Source organism: Rosa chinensis, chromosome 3 (assembly GCF_002994745.2).
Source record: "Rosa chinensis cultivar Old Blush chromosome 3, RchiOBHm-V2, whole genome shotgun sequence".
Classification (NCBI taxonomy): Eukaryota; Viridiplantae; Streptophyta; class Magnoliopsida; order Rosales; family Rosaceae; genus Rosa; species Rosa chinensis.
In genome coordinates, this window is record NC_037090.1 from 3,965,310 (window position 1) to 3,985,326 (window position 20,017).

A 20,017-nucleotide genomic window follows, 5' to 3' on the forward strand; every position below is an offset into this window, starting at 1 on the left:
GCCCAGCAAGAAACGAAGCCCAGAAAGGCCAGAGAAGTCGCCAGTGTTGAAGAACACGGTGAAGTCGAAACCAACCCAGAAACGGAAATCATTAAAACCTGATCGAATTCGAAAACTAATCATACAAACATGTAAACGTTGACGAGAAGATCGATTTTCATACCACATGCAGCCCAAACGATGGCCAGAGTCGCAAGAATTCGCTGAACCCGTCGGCAAAGTTTCAATGTTCTCACTGTCGATTCTCCCTCCACAGCCGACGATTGAGCGAACAGTGACCGCGACGACCATAGGAAAAGATCGGTGGCCGTACGCCAGCCGGAGGTGGCCTGACGGTGGAGCACCGGCCGGATTATGGTGTCGGGTCGCAGTCTCCCCATTCACGGGTCGAGGCTTCAGGTTGCTTCTAGAGTGATCTGGAGCCTTGATCAGATGCAAGGGCTATTTATACACAAAGCTTAATTTGCTTCATGGGCTGGGATTTAGCGGTGGAGGATTGGATGGCTCAGATCGCTCCACGTAATTTTCTATTTTCCATTAATAATTTCTTTAGTCCAAAACTTTCGAAAATCATAACATATAGCTCGGGTGTCCGAAAAATTCCCTGAAAATTCTTACAAACTCGTCGTGTCGTGTACTTTATTATCCAATCCTTAAGTTGAGGATTACACCTTGTGAAAATTTCCAGTGAAATTGGATGAAAAGTGAACAGTCTTGACTGGTCAAAAAAGAAAACGTGTGGAAACCTATGTCCAGTGGCAGTGAACAGTAACTTGACTGGTCGACGCCTCGACTTTTCTTGACTACGGGTGAACTTGCTCTTAGGGGCAATAGAAGTCTATTAGGGGGTAATAGACTATTTGGGCAATAGACGTCTATTAGGGGGTAATAGAGGTCTATTGCCCCTCTATTAGGGGCCAATAGATGTCTATTGGAGGCAAAAAAACATTTCCGGTGAGATTTTCAGCAATTCCGGCTAGCGGCAACCGGTGACCGGAATCTGGCGAAAGTTGTCCGGATTCCTGCGGCCGGTGACCAGAATTCGGCGAAAGTTGACCGGATTCCTACGACCGGTGACCAGGCTTCGACGAAAGTCTCCTATGGTTTCTCTCTCTTCCATGTTCTCTATTTCTCTCTAAGTAACAAAGGGGTGAGGGTAAAATGGTATTAAAATTAAAAAAAAAAAATATCTTAATGGGGTATTAGGGAAGACCTCCCTTAGAATGTTTTGGGTAAGAGGTAATTAAAAAAACTTAATGGGGTTAGTGGGAAAAAAATATCCAGAAATGGGGTAAATAGACAAAAACCCAATTTATTATCAAAGTATTTTAATCTTTTAGGATTATTTTTGTCAAAATTTTGAGTTTTGGCTAACAAAGCCTCTTCTATTAATAATAGTATAGATAGATATAGCACAATCGGGTATTACGCTAGTGAGTCTTTTTCTCTTGAAGGTGATCAAATTTTTACAAATCGCTTCGGGCCTGAAAATCTCAGATCCCGTCATTGAAATAATAGCTAATGGTTGATCAGTAATATATCGTTACAAGAAAATCTTGTGTATGTCAACCATACCACATGTCTACGACAACTGACCAATCAATGCCTTTAAAGGAGATGTTTTAAGTATTATAATTTGATAAAGCAGGGGTAGTTTAGGAATACAAATAATTTCTTTAAAAATTTTACGTGATACGGCTGCTATATGTAAGATTGTTATTATAAAGCTCTGTGATGATGAACATTTTCGCAATTCCCCAGAGGAAACGAAGATCAGGTGCCAACAACATTAATTTTGCTCTTACACACATCGATCGTTCTAATAACTAACTAATGGCACAATTTAATAGCTTCTTGGTCGCAATTCCCATTCAGGTTCTTGATATATGAGTTGCCAACGGATGATCCAACTGCAAGTCAACCCGGCCCAATTCCATTTTGCTACCTAGTTTAGTTCGGTGCAAGAACGCGACAATACAAGGAAACCTTTTTCAACACTTTGGCACACATTCCTTGTTTTACCAACATTCCAACACTATAGCCAATTCGATAAATAATAATGCGCTGTAGGACTAGTGACATTATGTATTGCAAACTTTTTCGTTATACACGAGTGTCCTAATTGATCCAATGATATAACTGTACGTATCAGGCCTAACTGCTGAAGTACGAATACCACCTCCCCACGATATATGACCGGTGGAAAGAGACGTAATTGTAAGTCAGAAACCATCATTGTGGAATAGATGATCGAGTCTCCTGTTTCATTGAAACGGAACGTCACCTGAAATAAGTTCCACAAGAATTTCTGGTGAGTGCTTCCCTGTCTTCTAAGTAGTCATCGTGTCTGGCAAAAGTTTGATCATCATCTTCCAAGGAAATAAGGCATGGAAGGAGTTTCCTTGGAAGGAGAAACCATGGAAGCAGGACTACTGACTATGTCCAATGCCAATGGAGAGTCCTCCTCGGTCACCAGCGTTGTTCTTCTGGGCACTTTGGTCGCCCTCTGTGCTTCGCTCTCTACTGGCTGTGCTGTGAGTCACATACTATTTGTTCATATAAGAAGAAAGTTAGGTAAAAAGATGATGAATGAAACAAATGACCTGAACCGGCCAGAAATAGAATAAAACATTGATGGGGAAAGAGCTGGGGTGATCCTAAATTGTTTCCCATGTTATTTAGGATTTTGCTTGATTTATTTTTCTAAACTTTTCTGTTATAACTTTCTAGTTTCTTTATTTTCTGGTCCCGGATAGTTTGGAGAGACTAGTAACTTCATAGCCTACACAAGGTTGTTGGATTAATAAATTGTGTTAATTTTCTTGAGGAGTCTGACAAAATCATGGAAAAAGCAGGGTCCTGGTAAGTTTTTGTGAAAAATCAACCAGTTTTTGTTTTACTTTGCTAAATCAAGTTATTAATAATGATAGACATCGATTGCATACCTCTTACAGAAAATAGGAGATAAAATACATTTATCTTTGTTGAAGCATTACACTTATAATTGCTTTACAGATAGGGTATTCATCAGCTGCAGAATCTGGAATTCTGGAAGACTTGGACCTTACGGTTGAAGCAGTAAGAAATATTGTTATGTTATTATATTGTACATTTTACTGAACTTCAACACTGTTGGGTGTTGCCTTTGCACATAAGTAGAACTTAATTAATTATTATCTATACTTTTCAGTTGTATGCATTTGATAAATTGATCTTCTGATTATGCTTAAATTGTCGAGTTGCAGTACACTGTATTTGGTTCAATAATGACAGTTGGAGGAGTGATTGGTTCATTGGTAAATGGGAAGATAACAGATCTCATCGGTCGTAGAGGTGTAAGTTTTGCAGTACCTGTATGTAATATCTGGACCTTACTCAGGTGTTACTATTTTGAAACTCCTCTGTTCTTTTCCTGTCCATGTTACCAAACAGACGATGTGGTTCTCTGCAATATTCAGTTCTGCAGGGTGGTTTAGTATAGCTTTTGCAAAGGTTTCTTTCCTTTCCATCTCCATATACATTTAATGCATGAATGCAAGGATGATCAAATTTGTGGTTTAAATCAGTAGTTGATCAGTTTGATTCTTGATGTAGAATGCTTGGTGGCTGGACATTGGAAGATTGTCATTGGGATTCAGTGTTGGTATCATTTACTATGTGGTAATAAGTCTATCTTGTTGCTTACAAAAAGTTTGAAGTCAGTAACTTACATTTTTTTTGTGGACAATGAAATCTGTGACTTACATATATAATGAAACGACTTCTTATTCATAAGCAGGTGCCTGTCTACATAGCAGAAATAACACCCAAGGATCTTCGAGGAAGGTTCACTTCAGCTAACCAGGTACGATGAGATAAAGTTCTGAGTTGATCACTATCTTTGTGCTTGCTCCTCTTACTAGCTAAATTCACTAACTGCAGCTGCTGATTAGCTGTGGCTTTTCATTGTTCTTTTTGATTGGAAATGCTATACATTGGCGCACCATGGCTGTACTCGGTAAATTATCCGATCCTTGCATCTAAGTTAGATAAAACACTCAATACTGATAGATAATAATTTCAGGTGTTATTCCATCCCTACTGCAAATTGTAGGTTTATTCTTCATTCCAGAGTCTCCAAGGTGGCTGGTGAGTCCAATTCAATCTTTTCCATGGAAAATGTTAATATGACTAGAGAAAGTTTCCGGTTGGATTCCATAAAATGTTGAGACACTCTTCTGCAGGCTAAAGTTGGTAGACAAACAGACCTTGAAGCTGTGCTGCAGCGTCTTAGAGGAAGGAATGCTTCTGTTTCTCAAGAAGCAGCTGATATCATGGTAACTTAGACAGTTCCGAGTTCATGTTATTGTGAAGAGCTATCTGTTTGGAAGGGAACTATATTTTTTTGAGTTTACAACTATCTACATGCAAACAAGAAATAAGATGGTTCTCATATTGTGGCAGGAGTATACAGAAATGTTTCAGAAAAACTCAGGAAGAATACTAGACTTGTTCCAGCGTAGATATACTCACTCACTGATTGTAAGCTGACTCAAAGGAGACATTGACAAATTTAGAAATCATGTCATGTCATGTTATTTCCTGTCTCACATTTCCATTAGATGATCTTTCTGACCTTCTACACATATTTCAATTTGTTTAGGTTGGAGTTGGGCTAATGTTACTACAGCAATTTTCTGGGGTCAATGCAGTAGCTTATTATGCAAGCAGTATATTTATAGATGCTGGTAATAAAAAAATTTCCAAAATTGCTTCATATATACTTGAATACAATATCACCGAAAACATGGTCTTCATAAATTTTGTTTTCTTGCAGATTTTTCAAGTACCATTGGGACAGTATCATTGGCTATTATTGGGGTACAAGTCTCATCTCTGCAAGTACATAGAGAGTTTTGTTGATGGTTCTCTCAAATATGGAGATATTTTTTTGATAGGTTCCAGCAATTGCATTGAGTGTGCTCTTAACAGATAAATGTGGAAGGCGACCACTTTTAAATGTGAGAACTGGAGACTATCTGAATATCTGATGTTGAATATCAACAAGAAGTTAATTCACCAGATGTTTGTAGGTTTCTGCTGCTGGAATGTGCTTGAGTTCATTTCTTATTGGCTTGGCTTTCTACTTCCAGGTTGCTCCCAAAATTAAATTGTCAAAATTCTTTTTCTATGTTGTTTTTTGCTACATATAAGAATGATCATCATTGGAGTATATTTTTCTGTTATGTTAGGATCACAACTTGTGTGAGGAGCTCACTCCCATTTTTGTGTTTATCGGCATGATGGTAATAAAGACAAGTAATCCTTTTCTTCTCTTGCTAAAACATGGTCACATATTTTGTCTCCTGATCCTTTCAGGTTTATGGTGCATCGTACTCAATTGGTATAGCTGGATTGCCTTGGGTTATTATGTCAGAGGTGGGTACCCTAAATTTCTGTTCTCAAAGTTATCCTGATTTAACCAAGTTCTTGTCTGGAAGTTAATAGGATTTTTTTATTTTTTTTGTATCAAGACATTCCCAGTAAACATCAAAGGTTCAGCTGGGAGCCTGTTGAGTTTGGTATATTGGTCATGTTCTTGGATTATAACATATACCTTCAACTATGTGATGGAATGGAGCTCAGCAGGTATCTGAATATTTTGTTTATATTAATTTTCCCCTCTGTTTCTTGCTGGTTACATGATGTGTGAGTCTAATAATTGGTGTCACCTGCACTTACTTCAGGAACATTTTTCTTCTTCTCAGCCATTAGCATTTTGACAATTCTGTTCGTTACAAAGATAGTGCCGGAAACTAAGGGGAGAAATCTAGAAGAATTACAAGCATCAATCTCCCATTTTCATTAATAAGATGACCTATACATATTGTATACTTGTATGTTATAATGATGAAGAAAACTCAGAATGTAAATGGTTTGTAAAACCAAAGAGAACAAATGGCTCATATGCTTTTGTAAATGATTTGGAAGTGCGAATTCCAAATCGCCCTTATATAGCTAAGTATCATCCTCCAAATTGTTCAGGTGAGGGTGTAAATCTTCATGTGGATACTTGCTTCTGGAAAAGTAGTCAATTACCAACATCAAGACCATATCTTGTAAGGGTTAGCATCGTGTGATACATAGTATCATGAAATCAAGCATAATGAAACAAATCATGTTAATTAACAAATTGACAGGAGGTTATACAATCAAATAATTTGATGTATCCAACTCCAAGTTACTGTTTGTAACATATATTCCCCTAGCTACTTTTCCTTACCATCTTTGAGAAACTTGGAGACTTTCTATCAGAAGATCTGGTAGGAGATGATGCTGATGGCAATGCGACAATGAAGGTTGGATCCATAACCATGTTTCTTGTTAATGATGTAACTAAAGCGCGCAATTCTAAATTTGTAACTAGCAATCTTAGACAACTCAATTTCTGATTCCAAAAAAAGAACTCAGGTTGAACCAACTGAACGTCAACCTGTCCTGACTAAAGTGGTACTATACTCGTTTTGGTTCAATCCATGATTTTGAGATTTTCTCGTAGGGCCCTCCTCCTCAGCCATCCCTGTTGTCTTTCTCAGCACTTGATTTGGTGGCCCTGTGTGGTTCCTTCTCCCATGGCTGTGCTCTAAGTAACTCTCACTAATTGCATTCTAAAGTATGCACTTTTCTGATTTGGGTGTATTTTATTCTCTGGTTGTATAGGGTAAAAATTCATCATATGTTAGATTGAAAATGGATAGTGAAAAATCATAGTTTTTTTTTTTTTTTAAGAAGGCAAAGCCAATATATTGATGAAAAGCCATAATGACCCTTACATACCATTTCGCTGTCATTAGACAGACAAGAAGATGTGTTAGTACCCACAGTGGTACGTAAAAACTAGGTCACTCATTTGACATTGAATACATCGTAGACAAAGTGGGATCCCCCTTTGGTACTACGCCGGAGGCGCTAGAGGGTCTGATCCTCCCAACCTAACTCATAAACCAGTGAATCTAGTCGCCTAGAGACCTCAATTGGTGTACAACTAGATACACTGAGAATTAAACTGACAAAGACCAAGACCAAGACCAAATACTAAAACTAGGTAGGAAATAAATCCACTAGACTACCTCAAAAAGGCCTAAATGAAACTAGAAAAATAAACAACAGCTAACTAACGGCCCAAATGGCCCAAAGAAGAGCAGAGCCCGAGGCCCAAGCTGACCTAGCCCTGTTGCGCTGCTGTCTTCCCTTGTTGAGGATGCCGCACGCCGCAAGCCCGCCACCGCCACACCACAACACCACCACCGTCAACAAATACCCCGAACGACACCAGACCCGATCGAAAAAGAAAAGATCCCTTGTGCCCCTAGAGCACCGGCTGCATCACATGATGCCGCTGCGCTGCCGTAGTTGCCAGAAACACCAGCCCGTGCCATCCCTTGAATCAGATCCATGACTTCCCCAGCCACATAGAAGCTTCGACCCCAGCAAGACCGATCAGACGAAAAAACCTCGAGCCACTGCAGATCCATGAACCATAGTGCACCCCTAGACCATCATCGCCCGTCCGGCAGCCTCACAGCGACTACGAGGCAAGCCCCACCGAAGTAGAGAGCCGTCGGACGAGAGGACCTCGACTGAAACTACACCAAAGTAGGTGCGCGTGTAGCGCGTTGGAGTTTAGGGTTAGGGATTTAGTGAAAAATCATAGTAAGAAAGAAGAAAAGTGTAAGAATTGGTAATTCTCATGAACATTGTTGGTGCTCTTATGGAAACCAATAGCTTCAAAGGAAGTTTCACTGGTTTCATTGTTCTTTAGGTCGTATCTATCCTGCCATCAAATTTTTTATAATGACTCATAAATATTGATTCAAGAGTCCTTACAGAAAATGAGGAGATAGATAGTGTTAAAAACTTTTTAGCTCAGGCACTAGACATAAATTATATTATGACAATTCTTTTTAGATAAAATATTCATCCTGTTAAATCAGGCCTCATCATTTAGCCCTTCGACCCTAAGCCCACCCGGCCCATAGGGCCGGCCCTACCCTTTCTCAAATAGGGTAGGGTAAGGGTCATGCAAATGAAGCCTGGCCCTACCCTAAAATTTATATATTATTTTTATTATTTTCTATTACATAGGCTTTGTTTTCTTTAACTATTATTTTCCTTAATTGTTACACAACAATTAATATTGATAGATTTAGAGAGATAGTTAGTTGAATATAACCACCTTAACTAAATTAATAAATGTTATAAGTTAATTTCTATGTGTGTGTGTGTATTAAATATGATCAACAAAAAACAATTAGTCTTGTATTACTTATATAATCATGGGTTAATTACATATAAGTGCACATTTGAATGTTTTCTTAGCCATAAGGCCACCAACTAGTTTTTTTCCCTCACAAGGCCACTAGATGAAAAATGGTGTTATATTTTGGATATTAAAAACCAACATATTTACATAAATGCCATTAGAGTACAAAGTCAACAATCACTCTCTCTCCCCTCTCCGGCGAGGTCTCCGGTCGACCTCCGACCAACTTCCGGCGGGTCTCCGGCCGATCTCCGACCAACTTCCGGCAGGTCTCCGGCCGATCTCCGACCAACTTCCGGCAGGTCTCCGGCGACCACAAAAGCTACTGTCACTTGATATGAGCATTTTAATGTGATATTTTAATAGTTAATTCCTCACATTTTGCTTAGTTAATTTCTTAACTGAATCGATTTTTAATTCAATTTCTATTTTTAGGTACATTGGAGTAGATGAAGGTGAAATGAGCGTTAGGTCCATAATTACCTGGAAATGATGGAGAAAAATGGAAATGTACTCAAAGATCAATTTTACACATATTCCTACTCCGGCCAGGAGAAACCAAGCCAAGCAAAGAAGAAGGAGCGGCCGCCTGACCAAATGAACTTCAAATGAGCTGAAACCTTCCAGATCCATTCTAGACACCCAAATGATCATTTCTTATGAAGAGTGCCAGAGCAAAATATGAGTGGAAGGCCTTCAAACAATCAGCCCAATTTTCTACAGAAGCAAAACCGGAAAACTGGACCTGTAAGAGGTCCAGCAATATTTCCGGCCCAACCACATGGATTGAAGCTCTGAAAATTTGTCAGGATGATCTACACTCATAGAGGAACATTTGATATGAAGAAATCGGAGGCCCAATATGAAGTTTTGATGGAGAAATAATTGAAGGAATAAAGGGGCAGAAACTGACCTGAAAACAGCTCAACACCACATATTCATGTTTCCCACCCACATGAAGAAAGCTAGATGCTTTTCTCTTTTTCCTTGGATATATTTTTTCTACAATCTCTTTAATAGATCATCATCACTTCTATGTTGCTGCACCTTCATGCTTTGCTTTCATTTCATCATTTCTCTTTCTTTTCCATATTCTACAAATCACTTTCATACTCCACTTTCATTATTTTTCTTCCACTCATCATTTCACTCTTCTTTTTCTTCCCTATATAAACACCTTCTCCTCTCATTCTAAAACCAATTCCTTCATCCATTCCATCTTCTTTGTCTCTCCATTTCATTTCCATTTTCCCACACATTCCTTCATCCATCTCATCTTCTTTGTCTCTCCATTTCCTTTCCACTTTCCTTTTCCATTCTCTAGTTCTTAGTTTTGCATTTTCAAGTAAAGAGAAGAAGAAGAAGCCGTGAGGACATAGCCTCCATCGTCCACCTTGAAGACTTGCTTCCAAGATTCAAGATTCCAACGTTCAAGCTCTCCATCTCCATCTCCCCTCACGGTGTAATTTATTCTTTTTCCTTGTAATGATCTTTTGTTTTCCTTGTTTGAATTCATATGAACTTGTTTCTAGTTAACAATAATGTTTAGGGTAAAGTTTAAACCCAACTTCTATGTTTAAATAAAGAATTTCGATTCTTATGTTGTGATTCCAAAGTTGCTTATGTGTGATTGTTCGATTGAATTTGCTTTATAGATATCTTTTGTATTTTAATCTTATGTGGTTCAAAACACTTAGGGTTTTGATATGAATGGTGCTAGATTTAAGAACATGATTCAACTTTTTGTGTTATGAACTTAAATTAAAAGTAGTAAAGGTTTTGGACAAAAATCGAATTCAATTGAAGAGGATTGCAATTAGGTGAACTTATTAATACTAAGTTGTACACTTGAGTTGATAGCCTTTCTATGTGTTTCATGCGTTGAACATGTCATGATTGACTAGCTTTCTAGGGCTTGACTACATGTTTGATAGGATTAGTCTATGTGCTTTCACTTAGATTAATTAGCATTGAAAAGTAAAATATGGGAAATCGTTTGCTTTCGAATGTTTCACATGATCAACTCCTTTCACATGACTTGGAAGAACAATGTAGGGTTAATTCGAATTCAATGATAAACTTGGGTTTAATCTTTGTTTCTTATGTTTCATTCTTTGTACATGTGTTTTTATATTTTCTTTATTTTAATTTTCAATTCTATAATTCTTAAAACCCCCCCCCCCTTATTTTTGTTCACTTGTATATATTTATTCTTTATTTTATTTTTGTAAATAATACTTTTCTTTATTTGTTTCACAATGACAGGTGTACCCTCAATCCCCGGAATAGAACGATCCCTATTTGCTTATACTACTAACAATATTTCAGGGTTAAATTGTGCGCTTGCTTTCAGCGCATCATCACTAGCACCAAAAGCTACTATTACTAGCACCAAAAGCTACTGTAGCTAGCAACAAAAGCTACTCTGATGAGATTTCCGGTAACTTCCGGCGAGATAACAAAAGATACTATCATCAACAACAAAAGCTACTACTTACCAAAAAAGCCTGTGCTTCTTAAAACCAAAAGCTAATATCCCCACCAACAAAAGTTAGTCTCACAAGCACCAAAAGCTACTGTGACCAGCAATGAATGTTACTCTTACCAACACCAGAAAACTACTCCCACCAATAGCAAAAGCTTATCTCACCAACACCAAAAGCTACTCAAACTAATAACAAAAGTTACTGTCACCAACACCAGTGAGCTACTCTCACTAACACTAAAAAGCTACTCTCACCATCAACAAAAGCTACTATCACCAAAGTAAAAAGCTACTATCATCACTACAAAAAACTATCTTCACCACTAACAAAAGCAACTCTTCCAAATGTCAAAAACTACTATCACTACTGCAAAAAACTACAATCATCACCGCCAAAAGTTACTCTTACCAACAACAAAAGATACTCATCAACATACATTTCTCACCAACAACATAAAGCTACTTTCACCAAAATAAAAAACTACTCTTACCAACTCCGAAAGCTACTCTCACCGACATTGACAAGTAATTACTCGCACATTACACAGTCAATTCATATGAGGAATAACATTCATCATTAACAAAAACAGAAAAGATAACAAAACAAACCAACTCTAAAAAAAAAAAATTAAAAATTCAAGGACATCGTTATTAGAGGCAATTGAGATGATGAAACAAAGGCGGTGGTTGGAAGGGATTTGAATCCGATTCGATTTCATGCCAATCGGAGAGCTCTCTGACCATAAATGACGGATTCAAACTGAAGCTCAGATCCCGGCGATGGGAACGACCGAACGAGGTTGAAGCTGCCAGAAGAAGTTGGACTTGGCTTCGAAGGCAGAGACGATGTCGATCTGTGGGAGAACCAATGGAATCCGTCGACGGCAACAGTAATCTGTGGGAGACCGGAGTCGGCGGAGGGAGACAACAGCGAAGTCGAAAGGATCTGGGAGATCCAATTGATTCTGTGGCATCTGGAGTTGCTGATCTGCGAGTCTTGTATTTGTGCTCGAACCGGTGGGTGATTTGTGCACGGCGACCATGTCTGGTCCGACCGGTGGGCTCGGATAGATGTCCGGCTTCCTCTGAACTCATTGGTGGTGGCAGTTAATTGAAAGGGTGGCCGGAGCTCGATTACAGTTGAGGAACGACACCGCAGCCTTGGATTGCGTGTGGTGGCCGGAGTCTTAATCAGCGATGGGTGGCTGGGATTTGTGTCCTGGTTCAATTGATGGTGACGGTGATGAGATGGTGACCGGAATTGATGTTTTTCGGTGATTACAGAGGCAAGAGAGATCGGGGGGAGGGGAGAGAGAGAGAGAGAGAGAGAGAGAGAGAGGAAAAAGTGAATTTCTGTTTGTTTGGGGACTGGGGAGAGAGATGGAGTTGGTTTTCTTCCACGAAGGGTAAAATCGTTAAGGTAGAAATAGTTTGAAGATAGAAGTGGCCTTATGTGTACAAAAAACCTTTTGTGGCCTTAAGACTAATTTAAGTTTCAAAATGACACTTGTGTGTAATTTTCTATATAATCATTTAGCCACATTTTGAGGAAAAAATACAATGTTTTTTTTTTGGTTATACAAAATAAGGCCCATTTCGGCCCTATTTGGCCTTATTCGGAAGGTCGGCCCTAGCGAATCAGGCTTTTCGGGCGGGTAAGGGTTAGCATATTTAAGCCCCGGCCCGACCCTACCTGGCCCTAAATTTTGTTGACTTTGACTAGGCCCGGCCCTGCCCGATCCTAAGCCCTAAAATTTAGGGTAGGACCGGCCCTAACCCGGCCCATGATGACCCATAATCAGATTATATGGAAGAGTTGAATCTTACTGTTGCGGCAGTAAGTACTAGTATTTTACTGCAGTAAGTACTAGTATTTTCGTTGGATTTTGGTTCCAATATGAGAATTGGAGGGATGATTAGTGGCCAATTCAGTAAATGGAAAAAAAAAAAACCGATCTTATTGGTTGTACCGGTGGTGTTCACCTGGTCAGTTGCTGACCAAAAAATTTATGCTCAACAACCCTTAGATTTACATCCAAGGGTGGAAAACAAAACACCTCAACTTAATAATAATTCTATTTGCCCTTGGATTTGCATCTAAGGGTGGTTGAACATTATTTTCTTGGTCAGTTGCTGACCAGGTGAACATTTTCGTTGGTCGTACAGGCGTAAGTTGTTTCATTACGTGAAGGGATGATATTTTCAAAGCAATGAGAGACTAGAAAAACTACACAACTTTTTGGTCCAACTGTAATTCAATCAACAATTCTTGACCACCGGGCCACTCTACTCTACTGTGCATTTCTTATTGTAGACCAATAATTGAACTCCAATTCCTCTTACTCATCTCCTTTTGGTTTCTTTACAACCTTCTCATTGTTCTCGTGAAGAAAGTGACTGTGGGGCAGAGAAACCATGGAAGAAGGGCTACTAACTCTGTCAGGGTCAAATGGAGCTTCAAGTGATTGCAGTGACGTCATAACTCCAGGAGGGTTCTCCTCCTCGGCCACCCCCGTTGTCGTTCTGAGCGCATTGGTGGCTCTTTGTGGTTCCTTTGGCTATGGCTGTGCTGTAAGTGACTCTCAAAGTAAAGTAGCATATTTTTCTCATTTGGGTGTTTTCTGCCAAATTTACCATATTTTAGGATGAAACAGTATAAAGTGAATTAAAAAAGAAATAAAATGTTATTACTGAACTAATGATAAGTCTGATGAGTATTGAGAATGCTTTGCTGTGAAATTGCACTTTCTAGGACTCATTTATTTTGTTCTATACTTCTATATGCTTTGCTGCATAACATTGTTAGTATTAATTCAATGCTCCTTACACAAATCTTAGAGATAAAAATAGTGCAGAAGACTTTTTTGCTTTAAGGATTGGGAGTACACAATGACAAACCTTTGCAGGTAGGATATTCATCCTCTGCTGAATCAGGAATTTTGGAAGACTTGGGCCTTACTATTGCAGCAGTAAGTACTAGTATTATTATTATTATTATTATTATTTTTGTTTTTTTTGCTTCTGTCAAATTTTGGGTCTTTGCATTTGAAAAACTTTGTTCTCAAACATTATGCAGTACTCACTTTTTGGTTCAGTTTTGACAATTGGAGGAATAATTGGTGCATTAGTAAATGGGAAGCTAACGGATCTCATTGGTCGTAGAGGTGTAAGTTTTCGGATTCCCTTCATTTCTAGGCCTGGTTCAGGTTGTCAGTTTATGTATTCAAAAATTTTATTTTGTTCTCTGCAGACAATGTGGTTCTCACAAGTGTTCAGTGCTGCTGGGTGGCTCACCATGGCATTTGCACAGGTTTCTTCTCTTCCCCATCTTCATGTACCTCTGATGATTTCAAGCTGTACTACATGGTTTAGGAAAAGATGGATGTTATTTCAAGCTCATAGAAGCAGCTTAGGATAGATTTTTGATAATGTGATAGATTTTCATAGATTATGGATAGCCGATTAACTTGAACTTCTGTCCATATTGTGGACTTGAATGCCTATTTTTCTTAGGTTTACTTGAAAAGATTCAAAGGAACTCTGTTTAGATACTTCATTGAACCTTGGTAATAGTTTAAAGATTTCTGGCAACCTCCAATAATGTAAATCGAGTATTTAAGAATGCAAGATCAAGATTACTGATGATTTAATCAGTAGCTGAGTTGAATCCTTGATGCAGAGTGCTTGGTGGCTGGATATTGGAAGGTTTTCATTGGGAGTTGGCATCGCGATAATTTGCTATGTGGTAATTAGAAATTTGCATATATTACTTTCGTTTGTCACTCATCCATAGAACACGTGTTATGATCAAAATGCTGTTAAAAAATAGGTACCTGTATACATAGCAGAAATAACACCCAAGGATCTGAGAGGAAGGTTTACTTCAGCTCATCAGGTATGATCATATGTTCAAGATCAATTGTGAATATGAGATCAACTGCTAGCTTATTATTCTAAGTGTTTCCCTTCTCTCTCTCTCTCTCTCTCTCTCTCTCTCTCTCATTTCTTGCCTAAATGCCATTACATGCACAGTTGATGATGAGTTGTGGCGTAGCACTGGCATTTTTCCTTGGAACTGCCATAACCTGGCGAACCTTGGCCGTGATAAGTAAATCATCTGTTGGTCATTCAGTCCATGTATAAATTGATTTACATCAAAATTGAATCCAGCACTTGATTCTAGTTAGCTTTGCATTCAGGTGCTATTCCATCTCTTGTACACACTATAGGTTTATTTTTCATTCCAGAGTCTCCAAGGTGGCTGGTGAGTCCAATTCTATAATTGAACACAAACGCTGGGTGGTGAATTTTGAACTACACTGCTCAAGTATATTGATATAGTACTTCTCTGCAGGCCAAAATTGGTAGACAAAAAGACTTTGAAGCAGTTCTTCAGCATCTTAGAGGAAAGAATGCCGACATATCTCAAGAAGCAGCTGAAATCATGGTAAGCTTTCCTCTTTCTGACTTCCTGTTCTTGTAAAAATATACTGTTTGGTAGCCATGAATAAGACGAGGCTCTTGCATTATTGCAGGATTATACAAAAACCTTTGAGCAGCACTCGGGAAAAGTCATAGACTTGTTCCAGAAGAGATATTCTTACTCACTAATTGTAAGGCCTCAAAGGATTATAAACATTATAGTGTTTCAGGTACCGTCTCTACTCTCTTTTCATGATCAGACTGACCTTTCTACACATGCTTGAGTTTTCTTAGGTTGGAGTTGGGCTCATGTCCCTGCAACATTTTGGTGGTGCCAATGCAGTATCTGGTTATGCAAGTTCTATATTTGCAGATGCAGGTTTTTCAACGAGCGTTGGGACTATATCAATTGCTCTTATTGGGGTAAAGATACAAGTTTCACAACAGCAAATGGATAGAGAACTGTGTTTAAAGCATCACATCTCAAATATTTGGATATTTTCTTTCACAGATTCCTGGTGTTGCCTTGAGTGTGCTCTTAACAGACAAAGTTGGAAGACGACCACTTCTAATGGTGAGAGGGATACCCCAACTATATGGTGTTGAATATCATCAAGTTCCTACTGAGGTGACCGAATGTTTGCAGGTTTCGGCTGGTGGATTGTGCTTGAGTTTGTTTCTTGTGGGATTGGCATTCTGCTTTCAGGTTTCACCCCAAACTGTATAGTGATAATCTTCTGTCTGCATTATTGTTTGCTTCATATAAAATTGATCGATCATACTTTGAGATTGGCATTTTACTTTCAAGTTTCTTTCCAAACTATATTTCACTAATCTTCTGCTTTCATATACATCTATCTGATCATACTTTGATCTATGGTCTATTTGCAGGACCTCAATCTGTGGAAGGGGGTCACTCCCAATTTGGTGTTCATCGGCTTGTTGGTAAGCACATTCTAACCAAAAGACAAGTATTTTCTCCCTTGGCAATGTTGGTCATCTTTTCAACTTTAACCAATTCCAAGTTGGTAGCATATGAAAATCTCATGGTCATTCTCACTCAGGGTCAAAGTGTATCATACACAATAGGCGTAGCAGGATTACCCTGGGTTATAATGTCAGAGGTGGGTAGGCTTATTGTTCTTGAGCTTCATGTGCTTTCGCTAATTTATTCGAGATTGTAAAAGATCTTAATGAAGCTTTTTGTAACAAAGTTGGAATATCCATATCAGATATTCCCCATAAACGTTAAAGGTTCAGCTGGAAGCCTGTTGAGTTTGGTAAGTTGGTCCTCTGCTTGGATTGTAACATACACCTTCAATTTCATGATGCAATGGAGCTCAGCAAGTACGTCTCTCTCTCTCTCTCTCTCTCTCTCTCTCTCTCTCTCTCTATTCTCAGTTTCTTGCTTCCCAAGTTATGTACAGTCTAATAATTGGTGTCGCACTTCCCTACTTCAGGCACATTTTTCTTCTTCTCAGCCATTAGCGGGTTAACAGTCCTGTTCGTAGCAATGCTAGTGCCGGAAACTAAAGGGCGAAATCTAGAAGAAATGCAAGCATCAATTGCCTATTTTCTCTAAAAAGATGACGTTGTAAATATTAATGTGGCTATTCATGTAATAGCAATTAGTGTTGCGTGATATACGCCAATTAAATTGATTGGTGATTAACAGAATATAATTAGCGATTGATTGATTGTAATCAGACGAGTGATTGATGTAATCGTTAAATAGTTACATTTTGTAAACCTGAGATACTCCTATATAAACCTCATTGTGAGATGAATATAATCACTCCATTTTCTCATACTTCATTCTCTATGTCTAAACTCTCCCTCTCTTAAATTCTGTTACTATCATTTTACAACACGTTATCAGCAAGACAAGCTCTAGGATTCAGATTGCGAGTTGCGGAGAAGAGGTGGTTCATCATTCAATCAAGAAAAGAGGCGAATAACTCCTGAGTTATTGGATTGGCTGAGAAAATAACCTTCTCAGTTCTGCACATATAAACTGAAGATTCGTCTGTTCTTCATCAAGTATTTTTCTTTCCAAAATCTAATTTTATATTCATGCTTATTGAGCCTATTGATTGAATATGAACAATCACTATGATGCGGGAACCCCTAAAATTTACTTTATTAATTTATTTGGTTGATACATATATATCTGTCATATATATTTGTTCATGTTTTTGGATTTGATTATATCTGTCATATATATTTGTTCATGTTTTTGGATTTGATTGACATATATCATGACACATTGACATGTATCATGTATGATTCATATTTAATATTACCACAATGCCAGAAGCATTTACCCAATTTATTACCTATATGAAATGCCAGAAGCATTAATGGGATTTGAACCCATTTCCATAGGTACATAACCGCTGTATTAATTTATTTACGTTTTGATTTAATAACATATATTGATGTTATAATTGTGAATATTAAATGAGGCTAAGTCAGAAGCTCAAAATCAAGTCTAAAGTCACAACAACAAATCCGAGCTAGAAGCTCAGGCCCAAGTTGCAAGGCTACAACAAAAACTGGCCATGTGTTGCCATAACAAAGGTTATGAATCTTCTCAAAGTAGGCTCATTCATTTGGATGCGATGTCTAGGTAAGGTTCAGATGAGGCTGTGTTCTTAAGTGAGCCTCACTCCACGCAAACCTCATCTTTCCTTACCTGATCGTATTCAATTGGAGTTACCAAAATGGTTGAGTAATAACTTTTTATTCCTTGGCAGACCAGTTTGAGCCTAGCAGGCTCACTCTCCCTCAGCAGGACCTAGCAGCCCAGCAGGTCTCACACACCATTTGACTTACACATGAAAGCCCGGGTCACAAGCCCGCAGACTAAGCCCGATAGGCTTCACTATCAAGCTCACTCATTCTTTGGTCCAGCAGAATCAAAAATAAAAGGAAAAATGATTTCATATTGTAAATAGATTCACCATATATAATATGTGTAATTAATTGCCAGAAACATTTATTCACATAATTGTGTGATAATTAATCTGTTATATTACTAGCATGCAATTAATATCTCAATTGATTTGTGATTTTTATTTATCCAATTTGTGAGATTATTTCAATTTGCTCAATTCAATATTATTGTGTTACTTGTCTAAATTTTCGCACTAGAATATATGTGTAGAAAATGCAGGTACCTAATGAACTAGAAGTTCTAAATGAACCAGTAGTTCATACATAAATCGAACTTGTAGTTTCGATAATGCCATTTAAGAAATTGGAAGTTTCTTTCATAAATTCACCACACATGATAAAACCAGTAGATTTTACATGTCTAATCCGATTTTTTCATACCATGTTATAGAACCTGAAGTTCTCATTACTTGCTTATGGACGATATTACCCAAAGCACTAATATTATTTGTTCCTTTCCTGTAAAATATGTCAAATCTCAACATGTTTGACTTTGTTACTTTGGAGGTTTCCAGAAGAAACTATCTAAAGTGGACTCAAGATGTGAAAATTCATCTGACTACAAAGAAGATGAGATCAACAATCGATATTGACAATGTCGTCACTGAGGCTTTTAAGGCGAGTGCCATAATTTTCATAAAGAAACATATGGAGAAAACACTCCAAGTTAAGTATCCAATGAAGAGGATCCACATACTATTTGGGTCGATCTGGAAGAGTACTTTAACCATCAAATGACCATTTTCTTGCCTGAAGCAAGACATGATTAGCAAGATATTGAACAAGCCAATCTGCCCAAAACAATACAAAGAGAGGCACTTTACTAATTCTCAGAATTGATCACTATCTTGTTGTTCACTGAAATGAACAACAACTTCCTGCTGAGGAATGATCAAGCCAAGCCCATCGGTACCTAAGAAACACTTTTGCTTGAAGCACTCATCACAAACCTAATTGCGAAATGAGAAATTGTGGCCATGGAAGGGACAAAAAGTCCGATCTTTCGAGACAAAGAAAGAGAGGTGGGCCCATATAACCGACCCAAAACATGGCCCCATGTTATATTGCCCCTGCCCAACAAGTCAAAGTGGAAAGGAACATTGATTCGGCCCGCCGCCACCAAAATCAGCATGATCTTTGTTATCAATGTGGAACAATTTACTACTGGTCCCGCACCTGTTGTGCGATAGCCTAAGCAGTAGATGAGTATTACGCCGGTCGCGGAACTTGAAATACCAACTTTATTGAAGGGTCATTTTCTATTGATTCCACATTAGAGATCATGGATTTTCAGGAAGTTACTGAACATACCGAGGATTATGACTCGAAGACATGAGTATAATTGGCCCCTTATATCATATCTATTTCATCTTAATGAATAAAACATCTTCGGATTTTGGTGATTTATGTTTTCAATTATTTTGGATTGTAGAAATGTGGTTATGTTTGAATATATTTAATTCAATAAACTTATTCATACATGTGATCCATTGAATTAAATTTTTGAATAGGCATGTCTTGTGGGGAAATTTGTTGTCTGGTTAAAAGTTCTATTACACACACCATACTCTCAGATTAGAGATATTTTTTAAACTTATGTCTGTTCATGCCTCTGTGCCAACCGAATCAGGTCAATCCAACCTGATAGAGGGTTATGGCAAAACCCATTGTATGTTATCCAATGGTACTGAACCTGCCATTAATGAGGCCTTATAATCTCCACGTTCCAGAAGAATGTTATTGAGTATTAAGGATATTCAAACCAACGGTTACCACATTGAAACCACTGAGAAAAATGAGTGTGATATCTTTGCATAACCTCCAAGTGTGCGGCCAGAAGCGTACATTGGAGA

General features: G+C 38.2%; 2 protein-coding genes across 7 annotated transcripts; both read left to right on the plus strand.

The window, feature by feature from the left end:
- The first annotated feature begins 2,084 nt into the window (after positions 1-2,084).
- Positions 2,085-6,301, plus strand: LOC112191846 (sugar transporter ESL1). Of its 5 annotated transcripts, none has more exons than XM_040516798.1 (18): positions 2,085-2,534; positions 3,016-3,078; positions 3,246-3,335; positions 3,433-3,492; positions 3,595-3,660; positions 3,779-3,844; positions 3,922-3,997; positions 4,064-4,128; positions 4,224-4,316; positions 4,444-4,521; positions 4,643-4,727; positions 4,817-4,860; positions 4,938-5,000; positions 5,073-5,132; positions 5,232-5,285; positions 5,359-5,418; positions 5,514-5,628; positions 5,748-6,301. In XM_040516798.1, the coding sequence occupies exons 1-18, from the start codon at positions 2,388-2,390 to the stop codon at positions 5,846-5,848; spliced, it is 1,386 nt and encodes a 461-aa protein (XP_040372732.1). In that variant the 5' UTR covers positions 2,085-2,387; the 3' UTR covers positions 5,849-6,301. The 5 variants fall into 5 exon arrangements, with proteins under 5 accessions (XP_040372732.1, XP_040372733.1, XP_024187051.1 ...); XM_040516799.1 differs by having other exon boundaries at positions 2,087-2,534; positions 4,094-4,128; positions 5,727-6,298; XM_024331283.2 differs by having other exon boundaries at positions 2,089-2,534; positions 5,727-6,296.
- A 6,771-nt stretch (positions 6,302-13,072) lies between these two features.
- Positions 13,073-16,989, plus strand: LOC112191845 (sugar transporter ERD6-like 5). 2 transcript variants are annotated; one of them, XM_024331281.2, is made up of 17 exons: positions 13,073-13,358; positions 13,694-13,756; positions 13,864-13,953; positions 14,038-14,097; positions 14,467-14,532; positions 14,617-14,682; positions 14,820-14,895; positions 14,987-15,051; positions 15,142-15,234; positions 15,323-15,400; positions 15,504-15,632; positions 15,721-15,783; positions 15,856-15,915; positions 16,101-16,154; positions 16,274-16,333; positions 16,442-16,556; positions 16,670-16,989. In XM_024331281.2, the coding sequence occupies exons 1-17, from the start codon at positions 13,203-13,205 to the stop codon at positions 16,789-16,791; spliced, it is 1,416 nt and encodes a 471-aa protein (XP_024187049.1). In that variant the 5' UTR covers positions 13,073-13,202; the 3' UTR covers positions 16,792-16,989. The 2 variants fall into 2 exon arrangements, with proteins under 2 accessions (XP_024187049.1, XP_040372348.1); XM_040516414.1 differs by lacking the exons at positions 14,820-14,895; positions 14,987-15,051.
- Positions 16,990-20,017: the final 3,028 nt, after the last annotated feature.

What these genes read in the sequence shown, in the direction of transcription:
- LOC112191845 (XM_024331281.2), top strand. Translation starts at nt 13,203, where the DNA reads ATGGAAGAAGGGCTACTAACTCTGTCAGGGTCAAATGGAGCTTCAAGT. An exon ending in CCTTTGGCTATGGCTGTGCT is followed by an intron (nt 13,359 to 13,693) that starts GTAAGTGACTCT and finishes AAACCTTTGCAG; the next exon opens with GTAGGATATTCATCCTCTGC. An exon ending in TGGTGTTCATCGGCTTGTTG is followed by an intron (nt 16,155 to 16,273) that starts GTAAGCACATTC and finishes ATTCTCACTCAG; the next exon opens with GGTCAAAGTGTATCATACAC.
- LOC112191846 (XM_024331283.2), top strand. Translation starts at nt 2,388, where the DNA reads ATGGAAGGAGTTTCCTTGGAAGGAGAAACCATGGAAGCAGGACTACTG. An exon ending in TGGACCTTACGGTTGAAGCA is followed by an intron (nt 3,079 to 3,245) that starts GTAAGAAATATT and finishes GTCGAGTTGCAG; the next exon opens with TACACTGTATTTGGTTCAAT. An exon ending in GATATACTCACTCACTGATT is followed by an intron (nt 4,522 to 4,642) that starts GTAAGCTGACTC and finishes CAATTTGTTTAG; the next exon opens with GTTGGAGTTGGGCTAATGTT.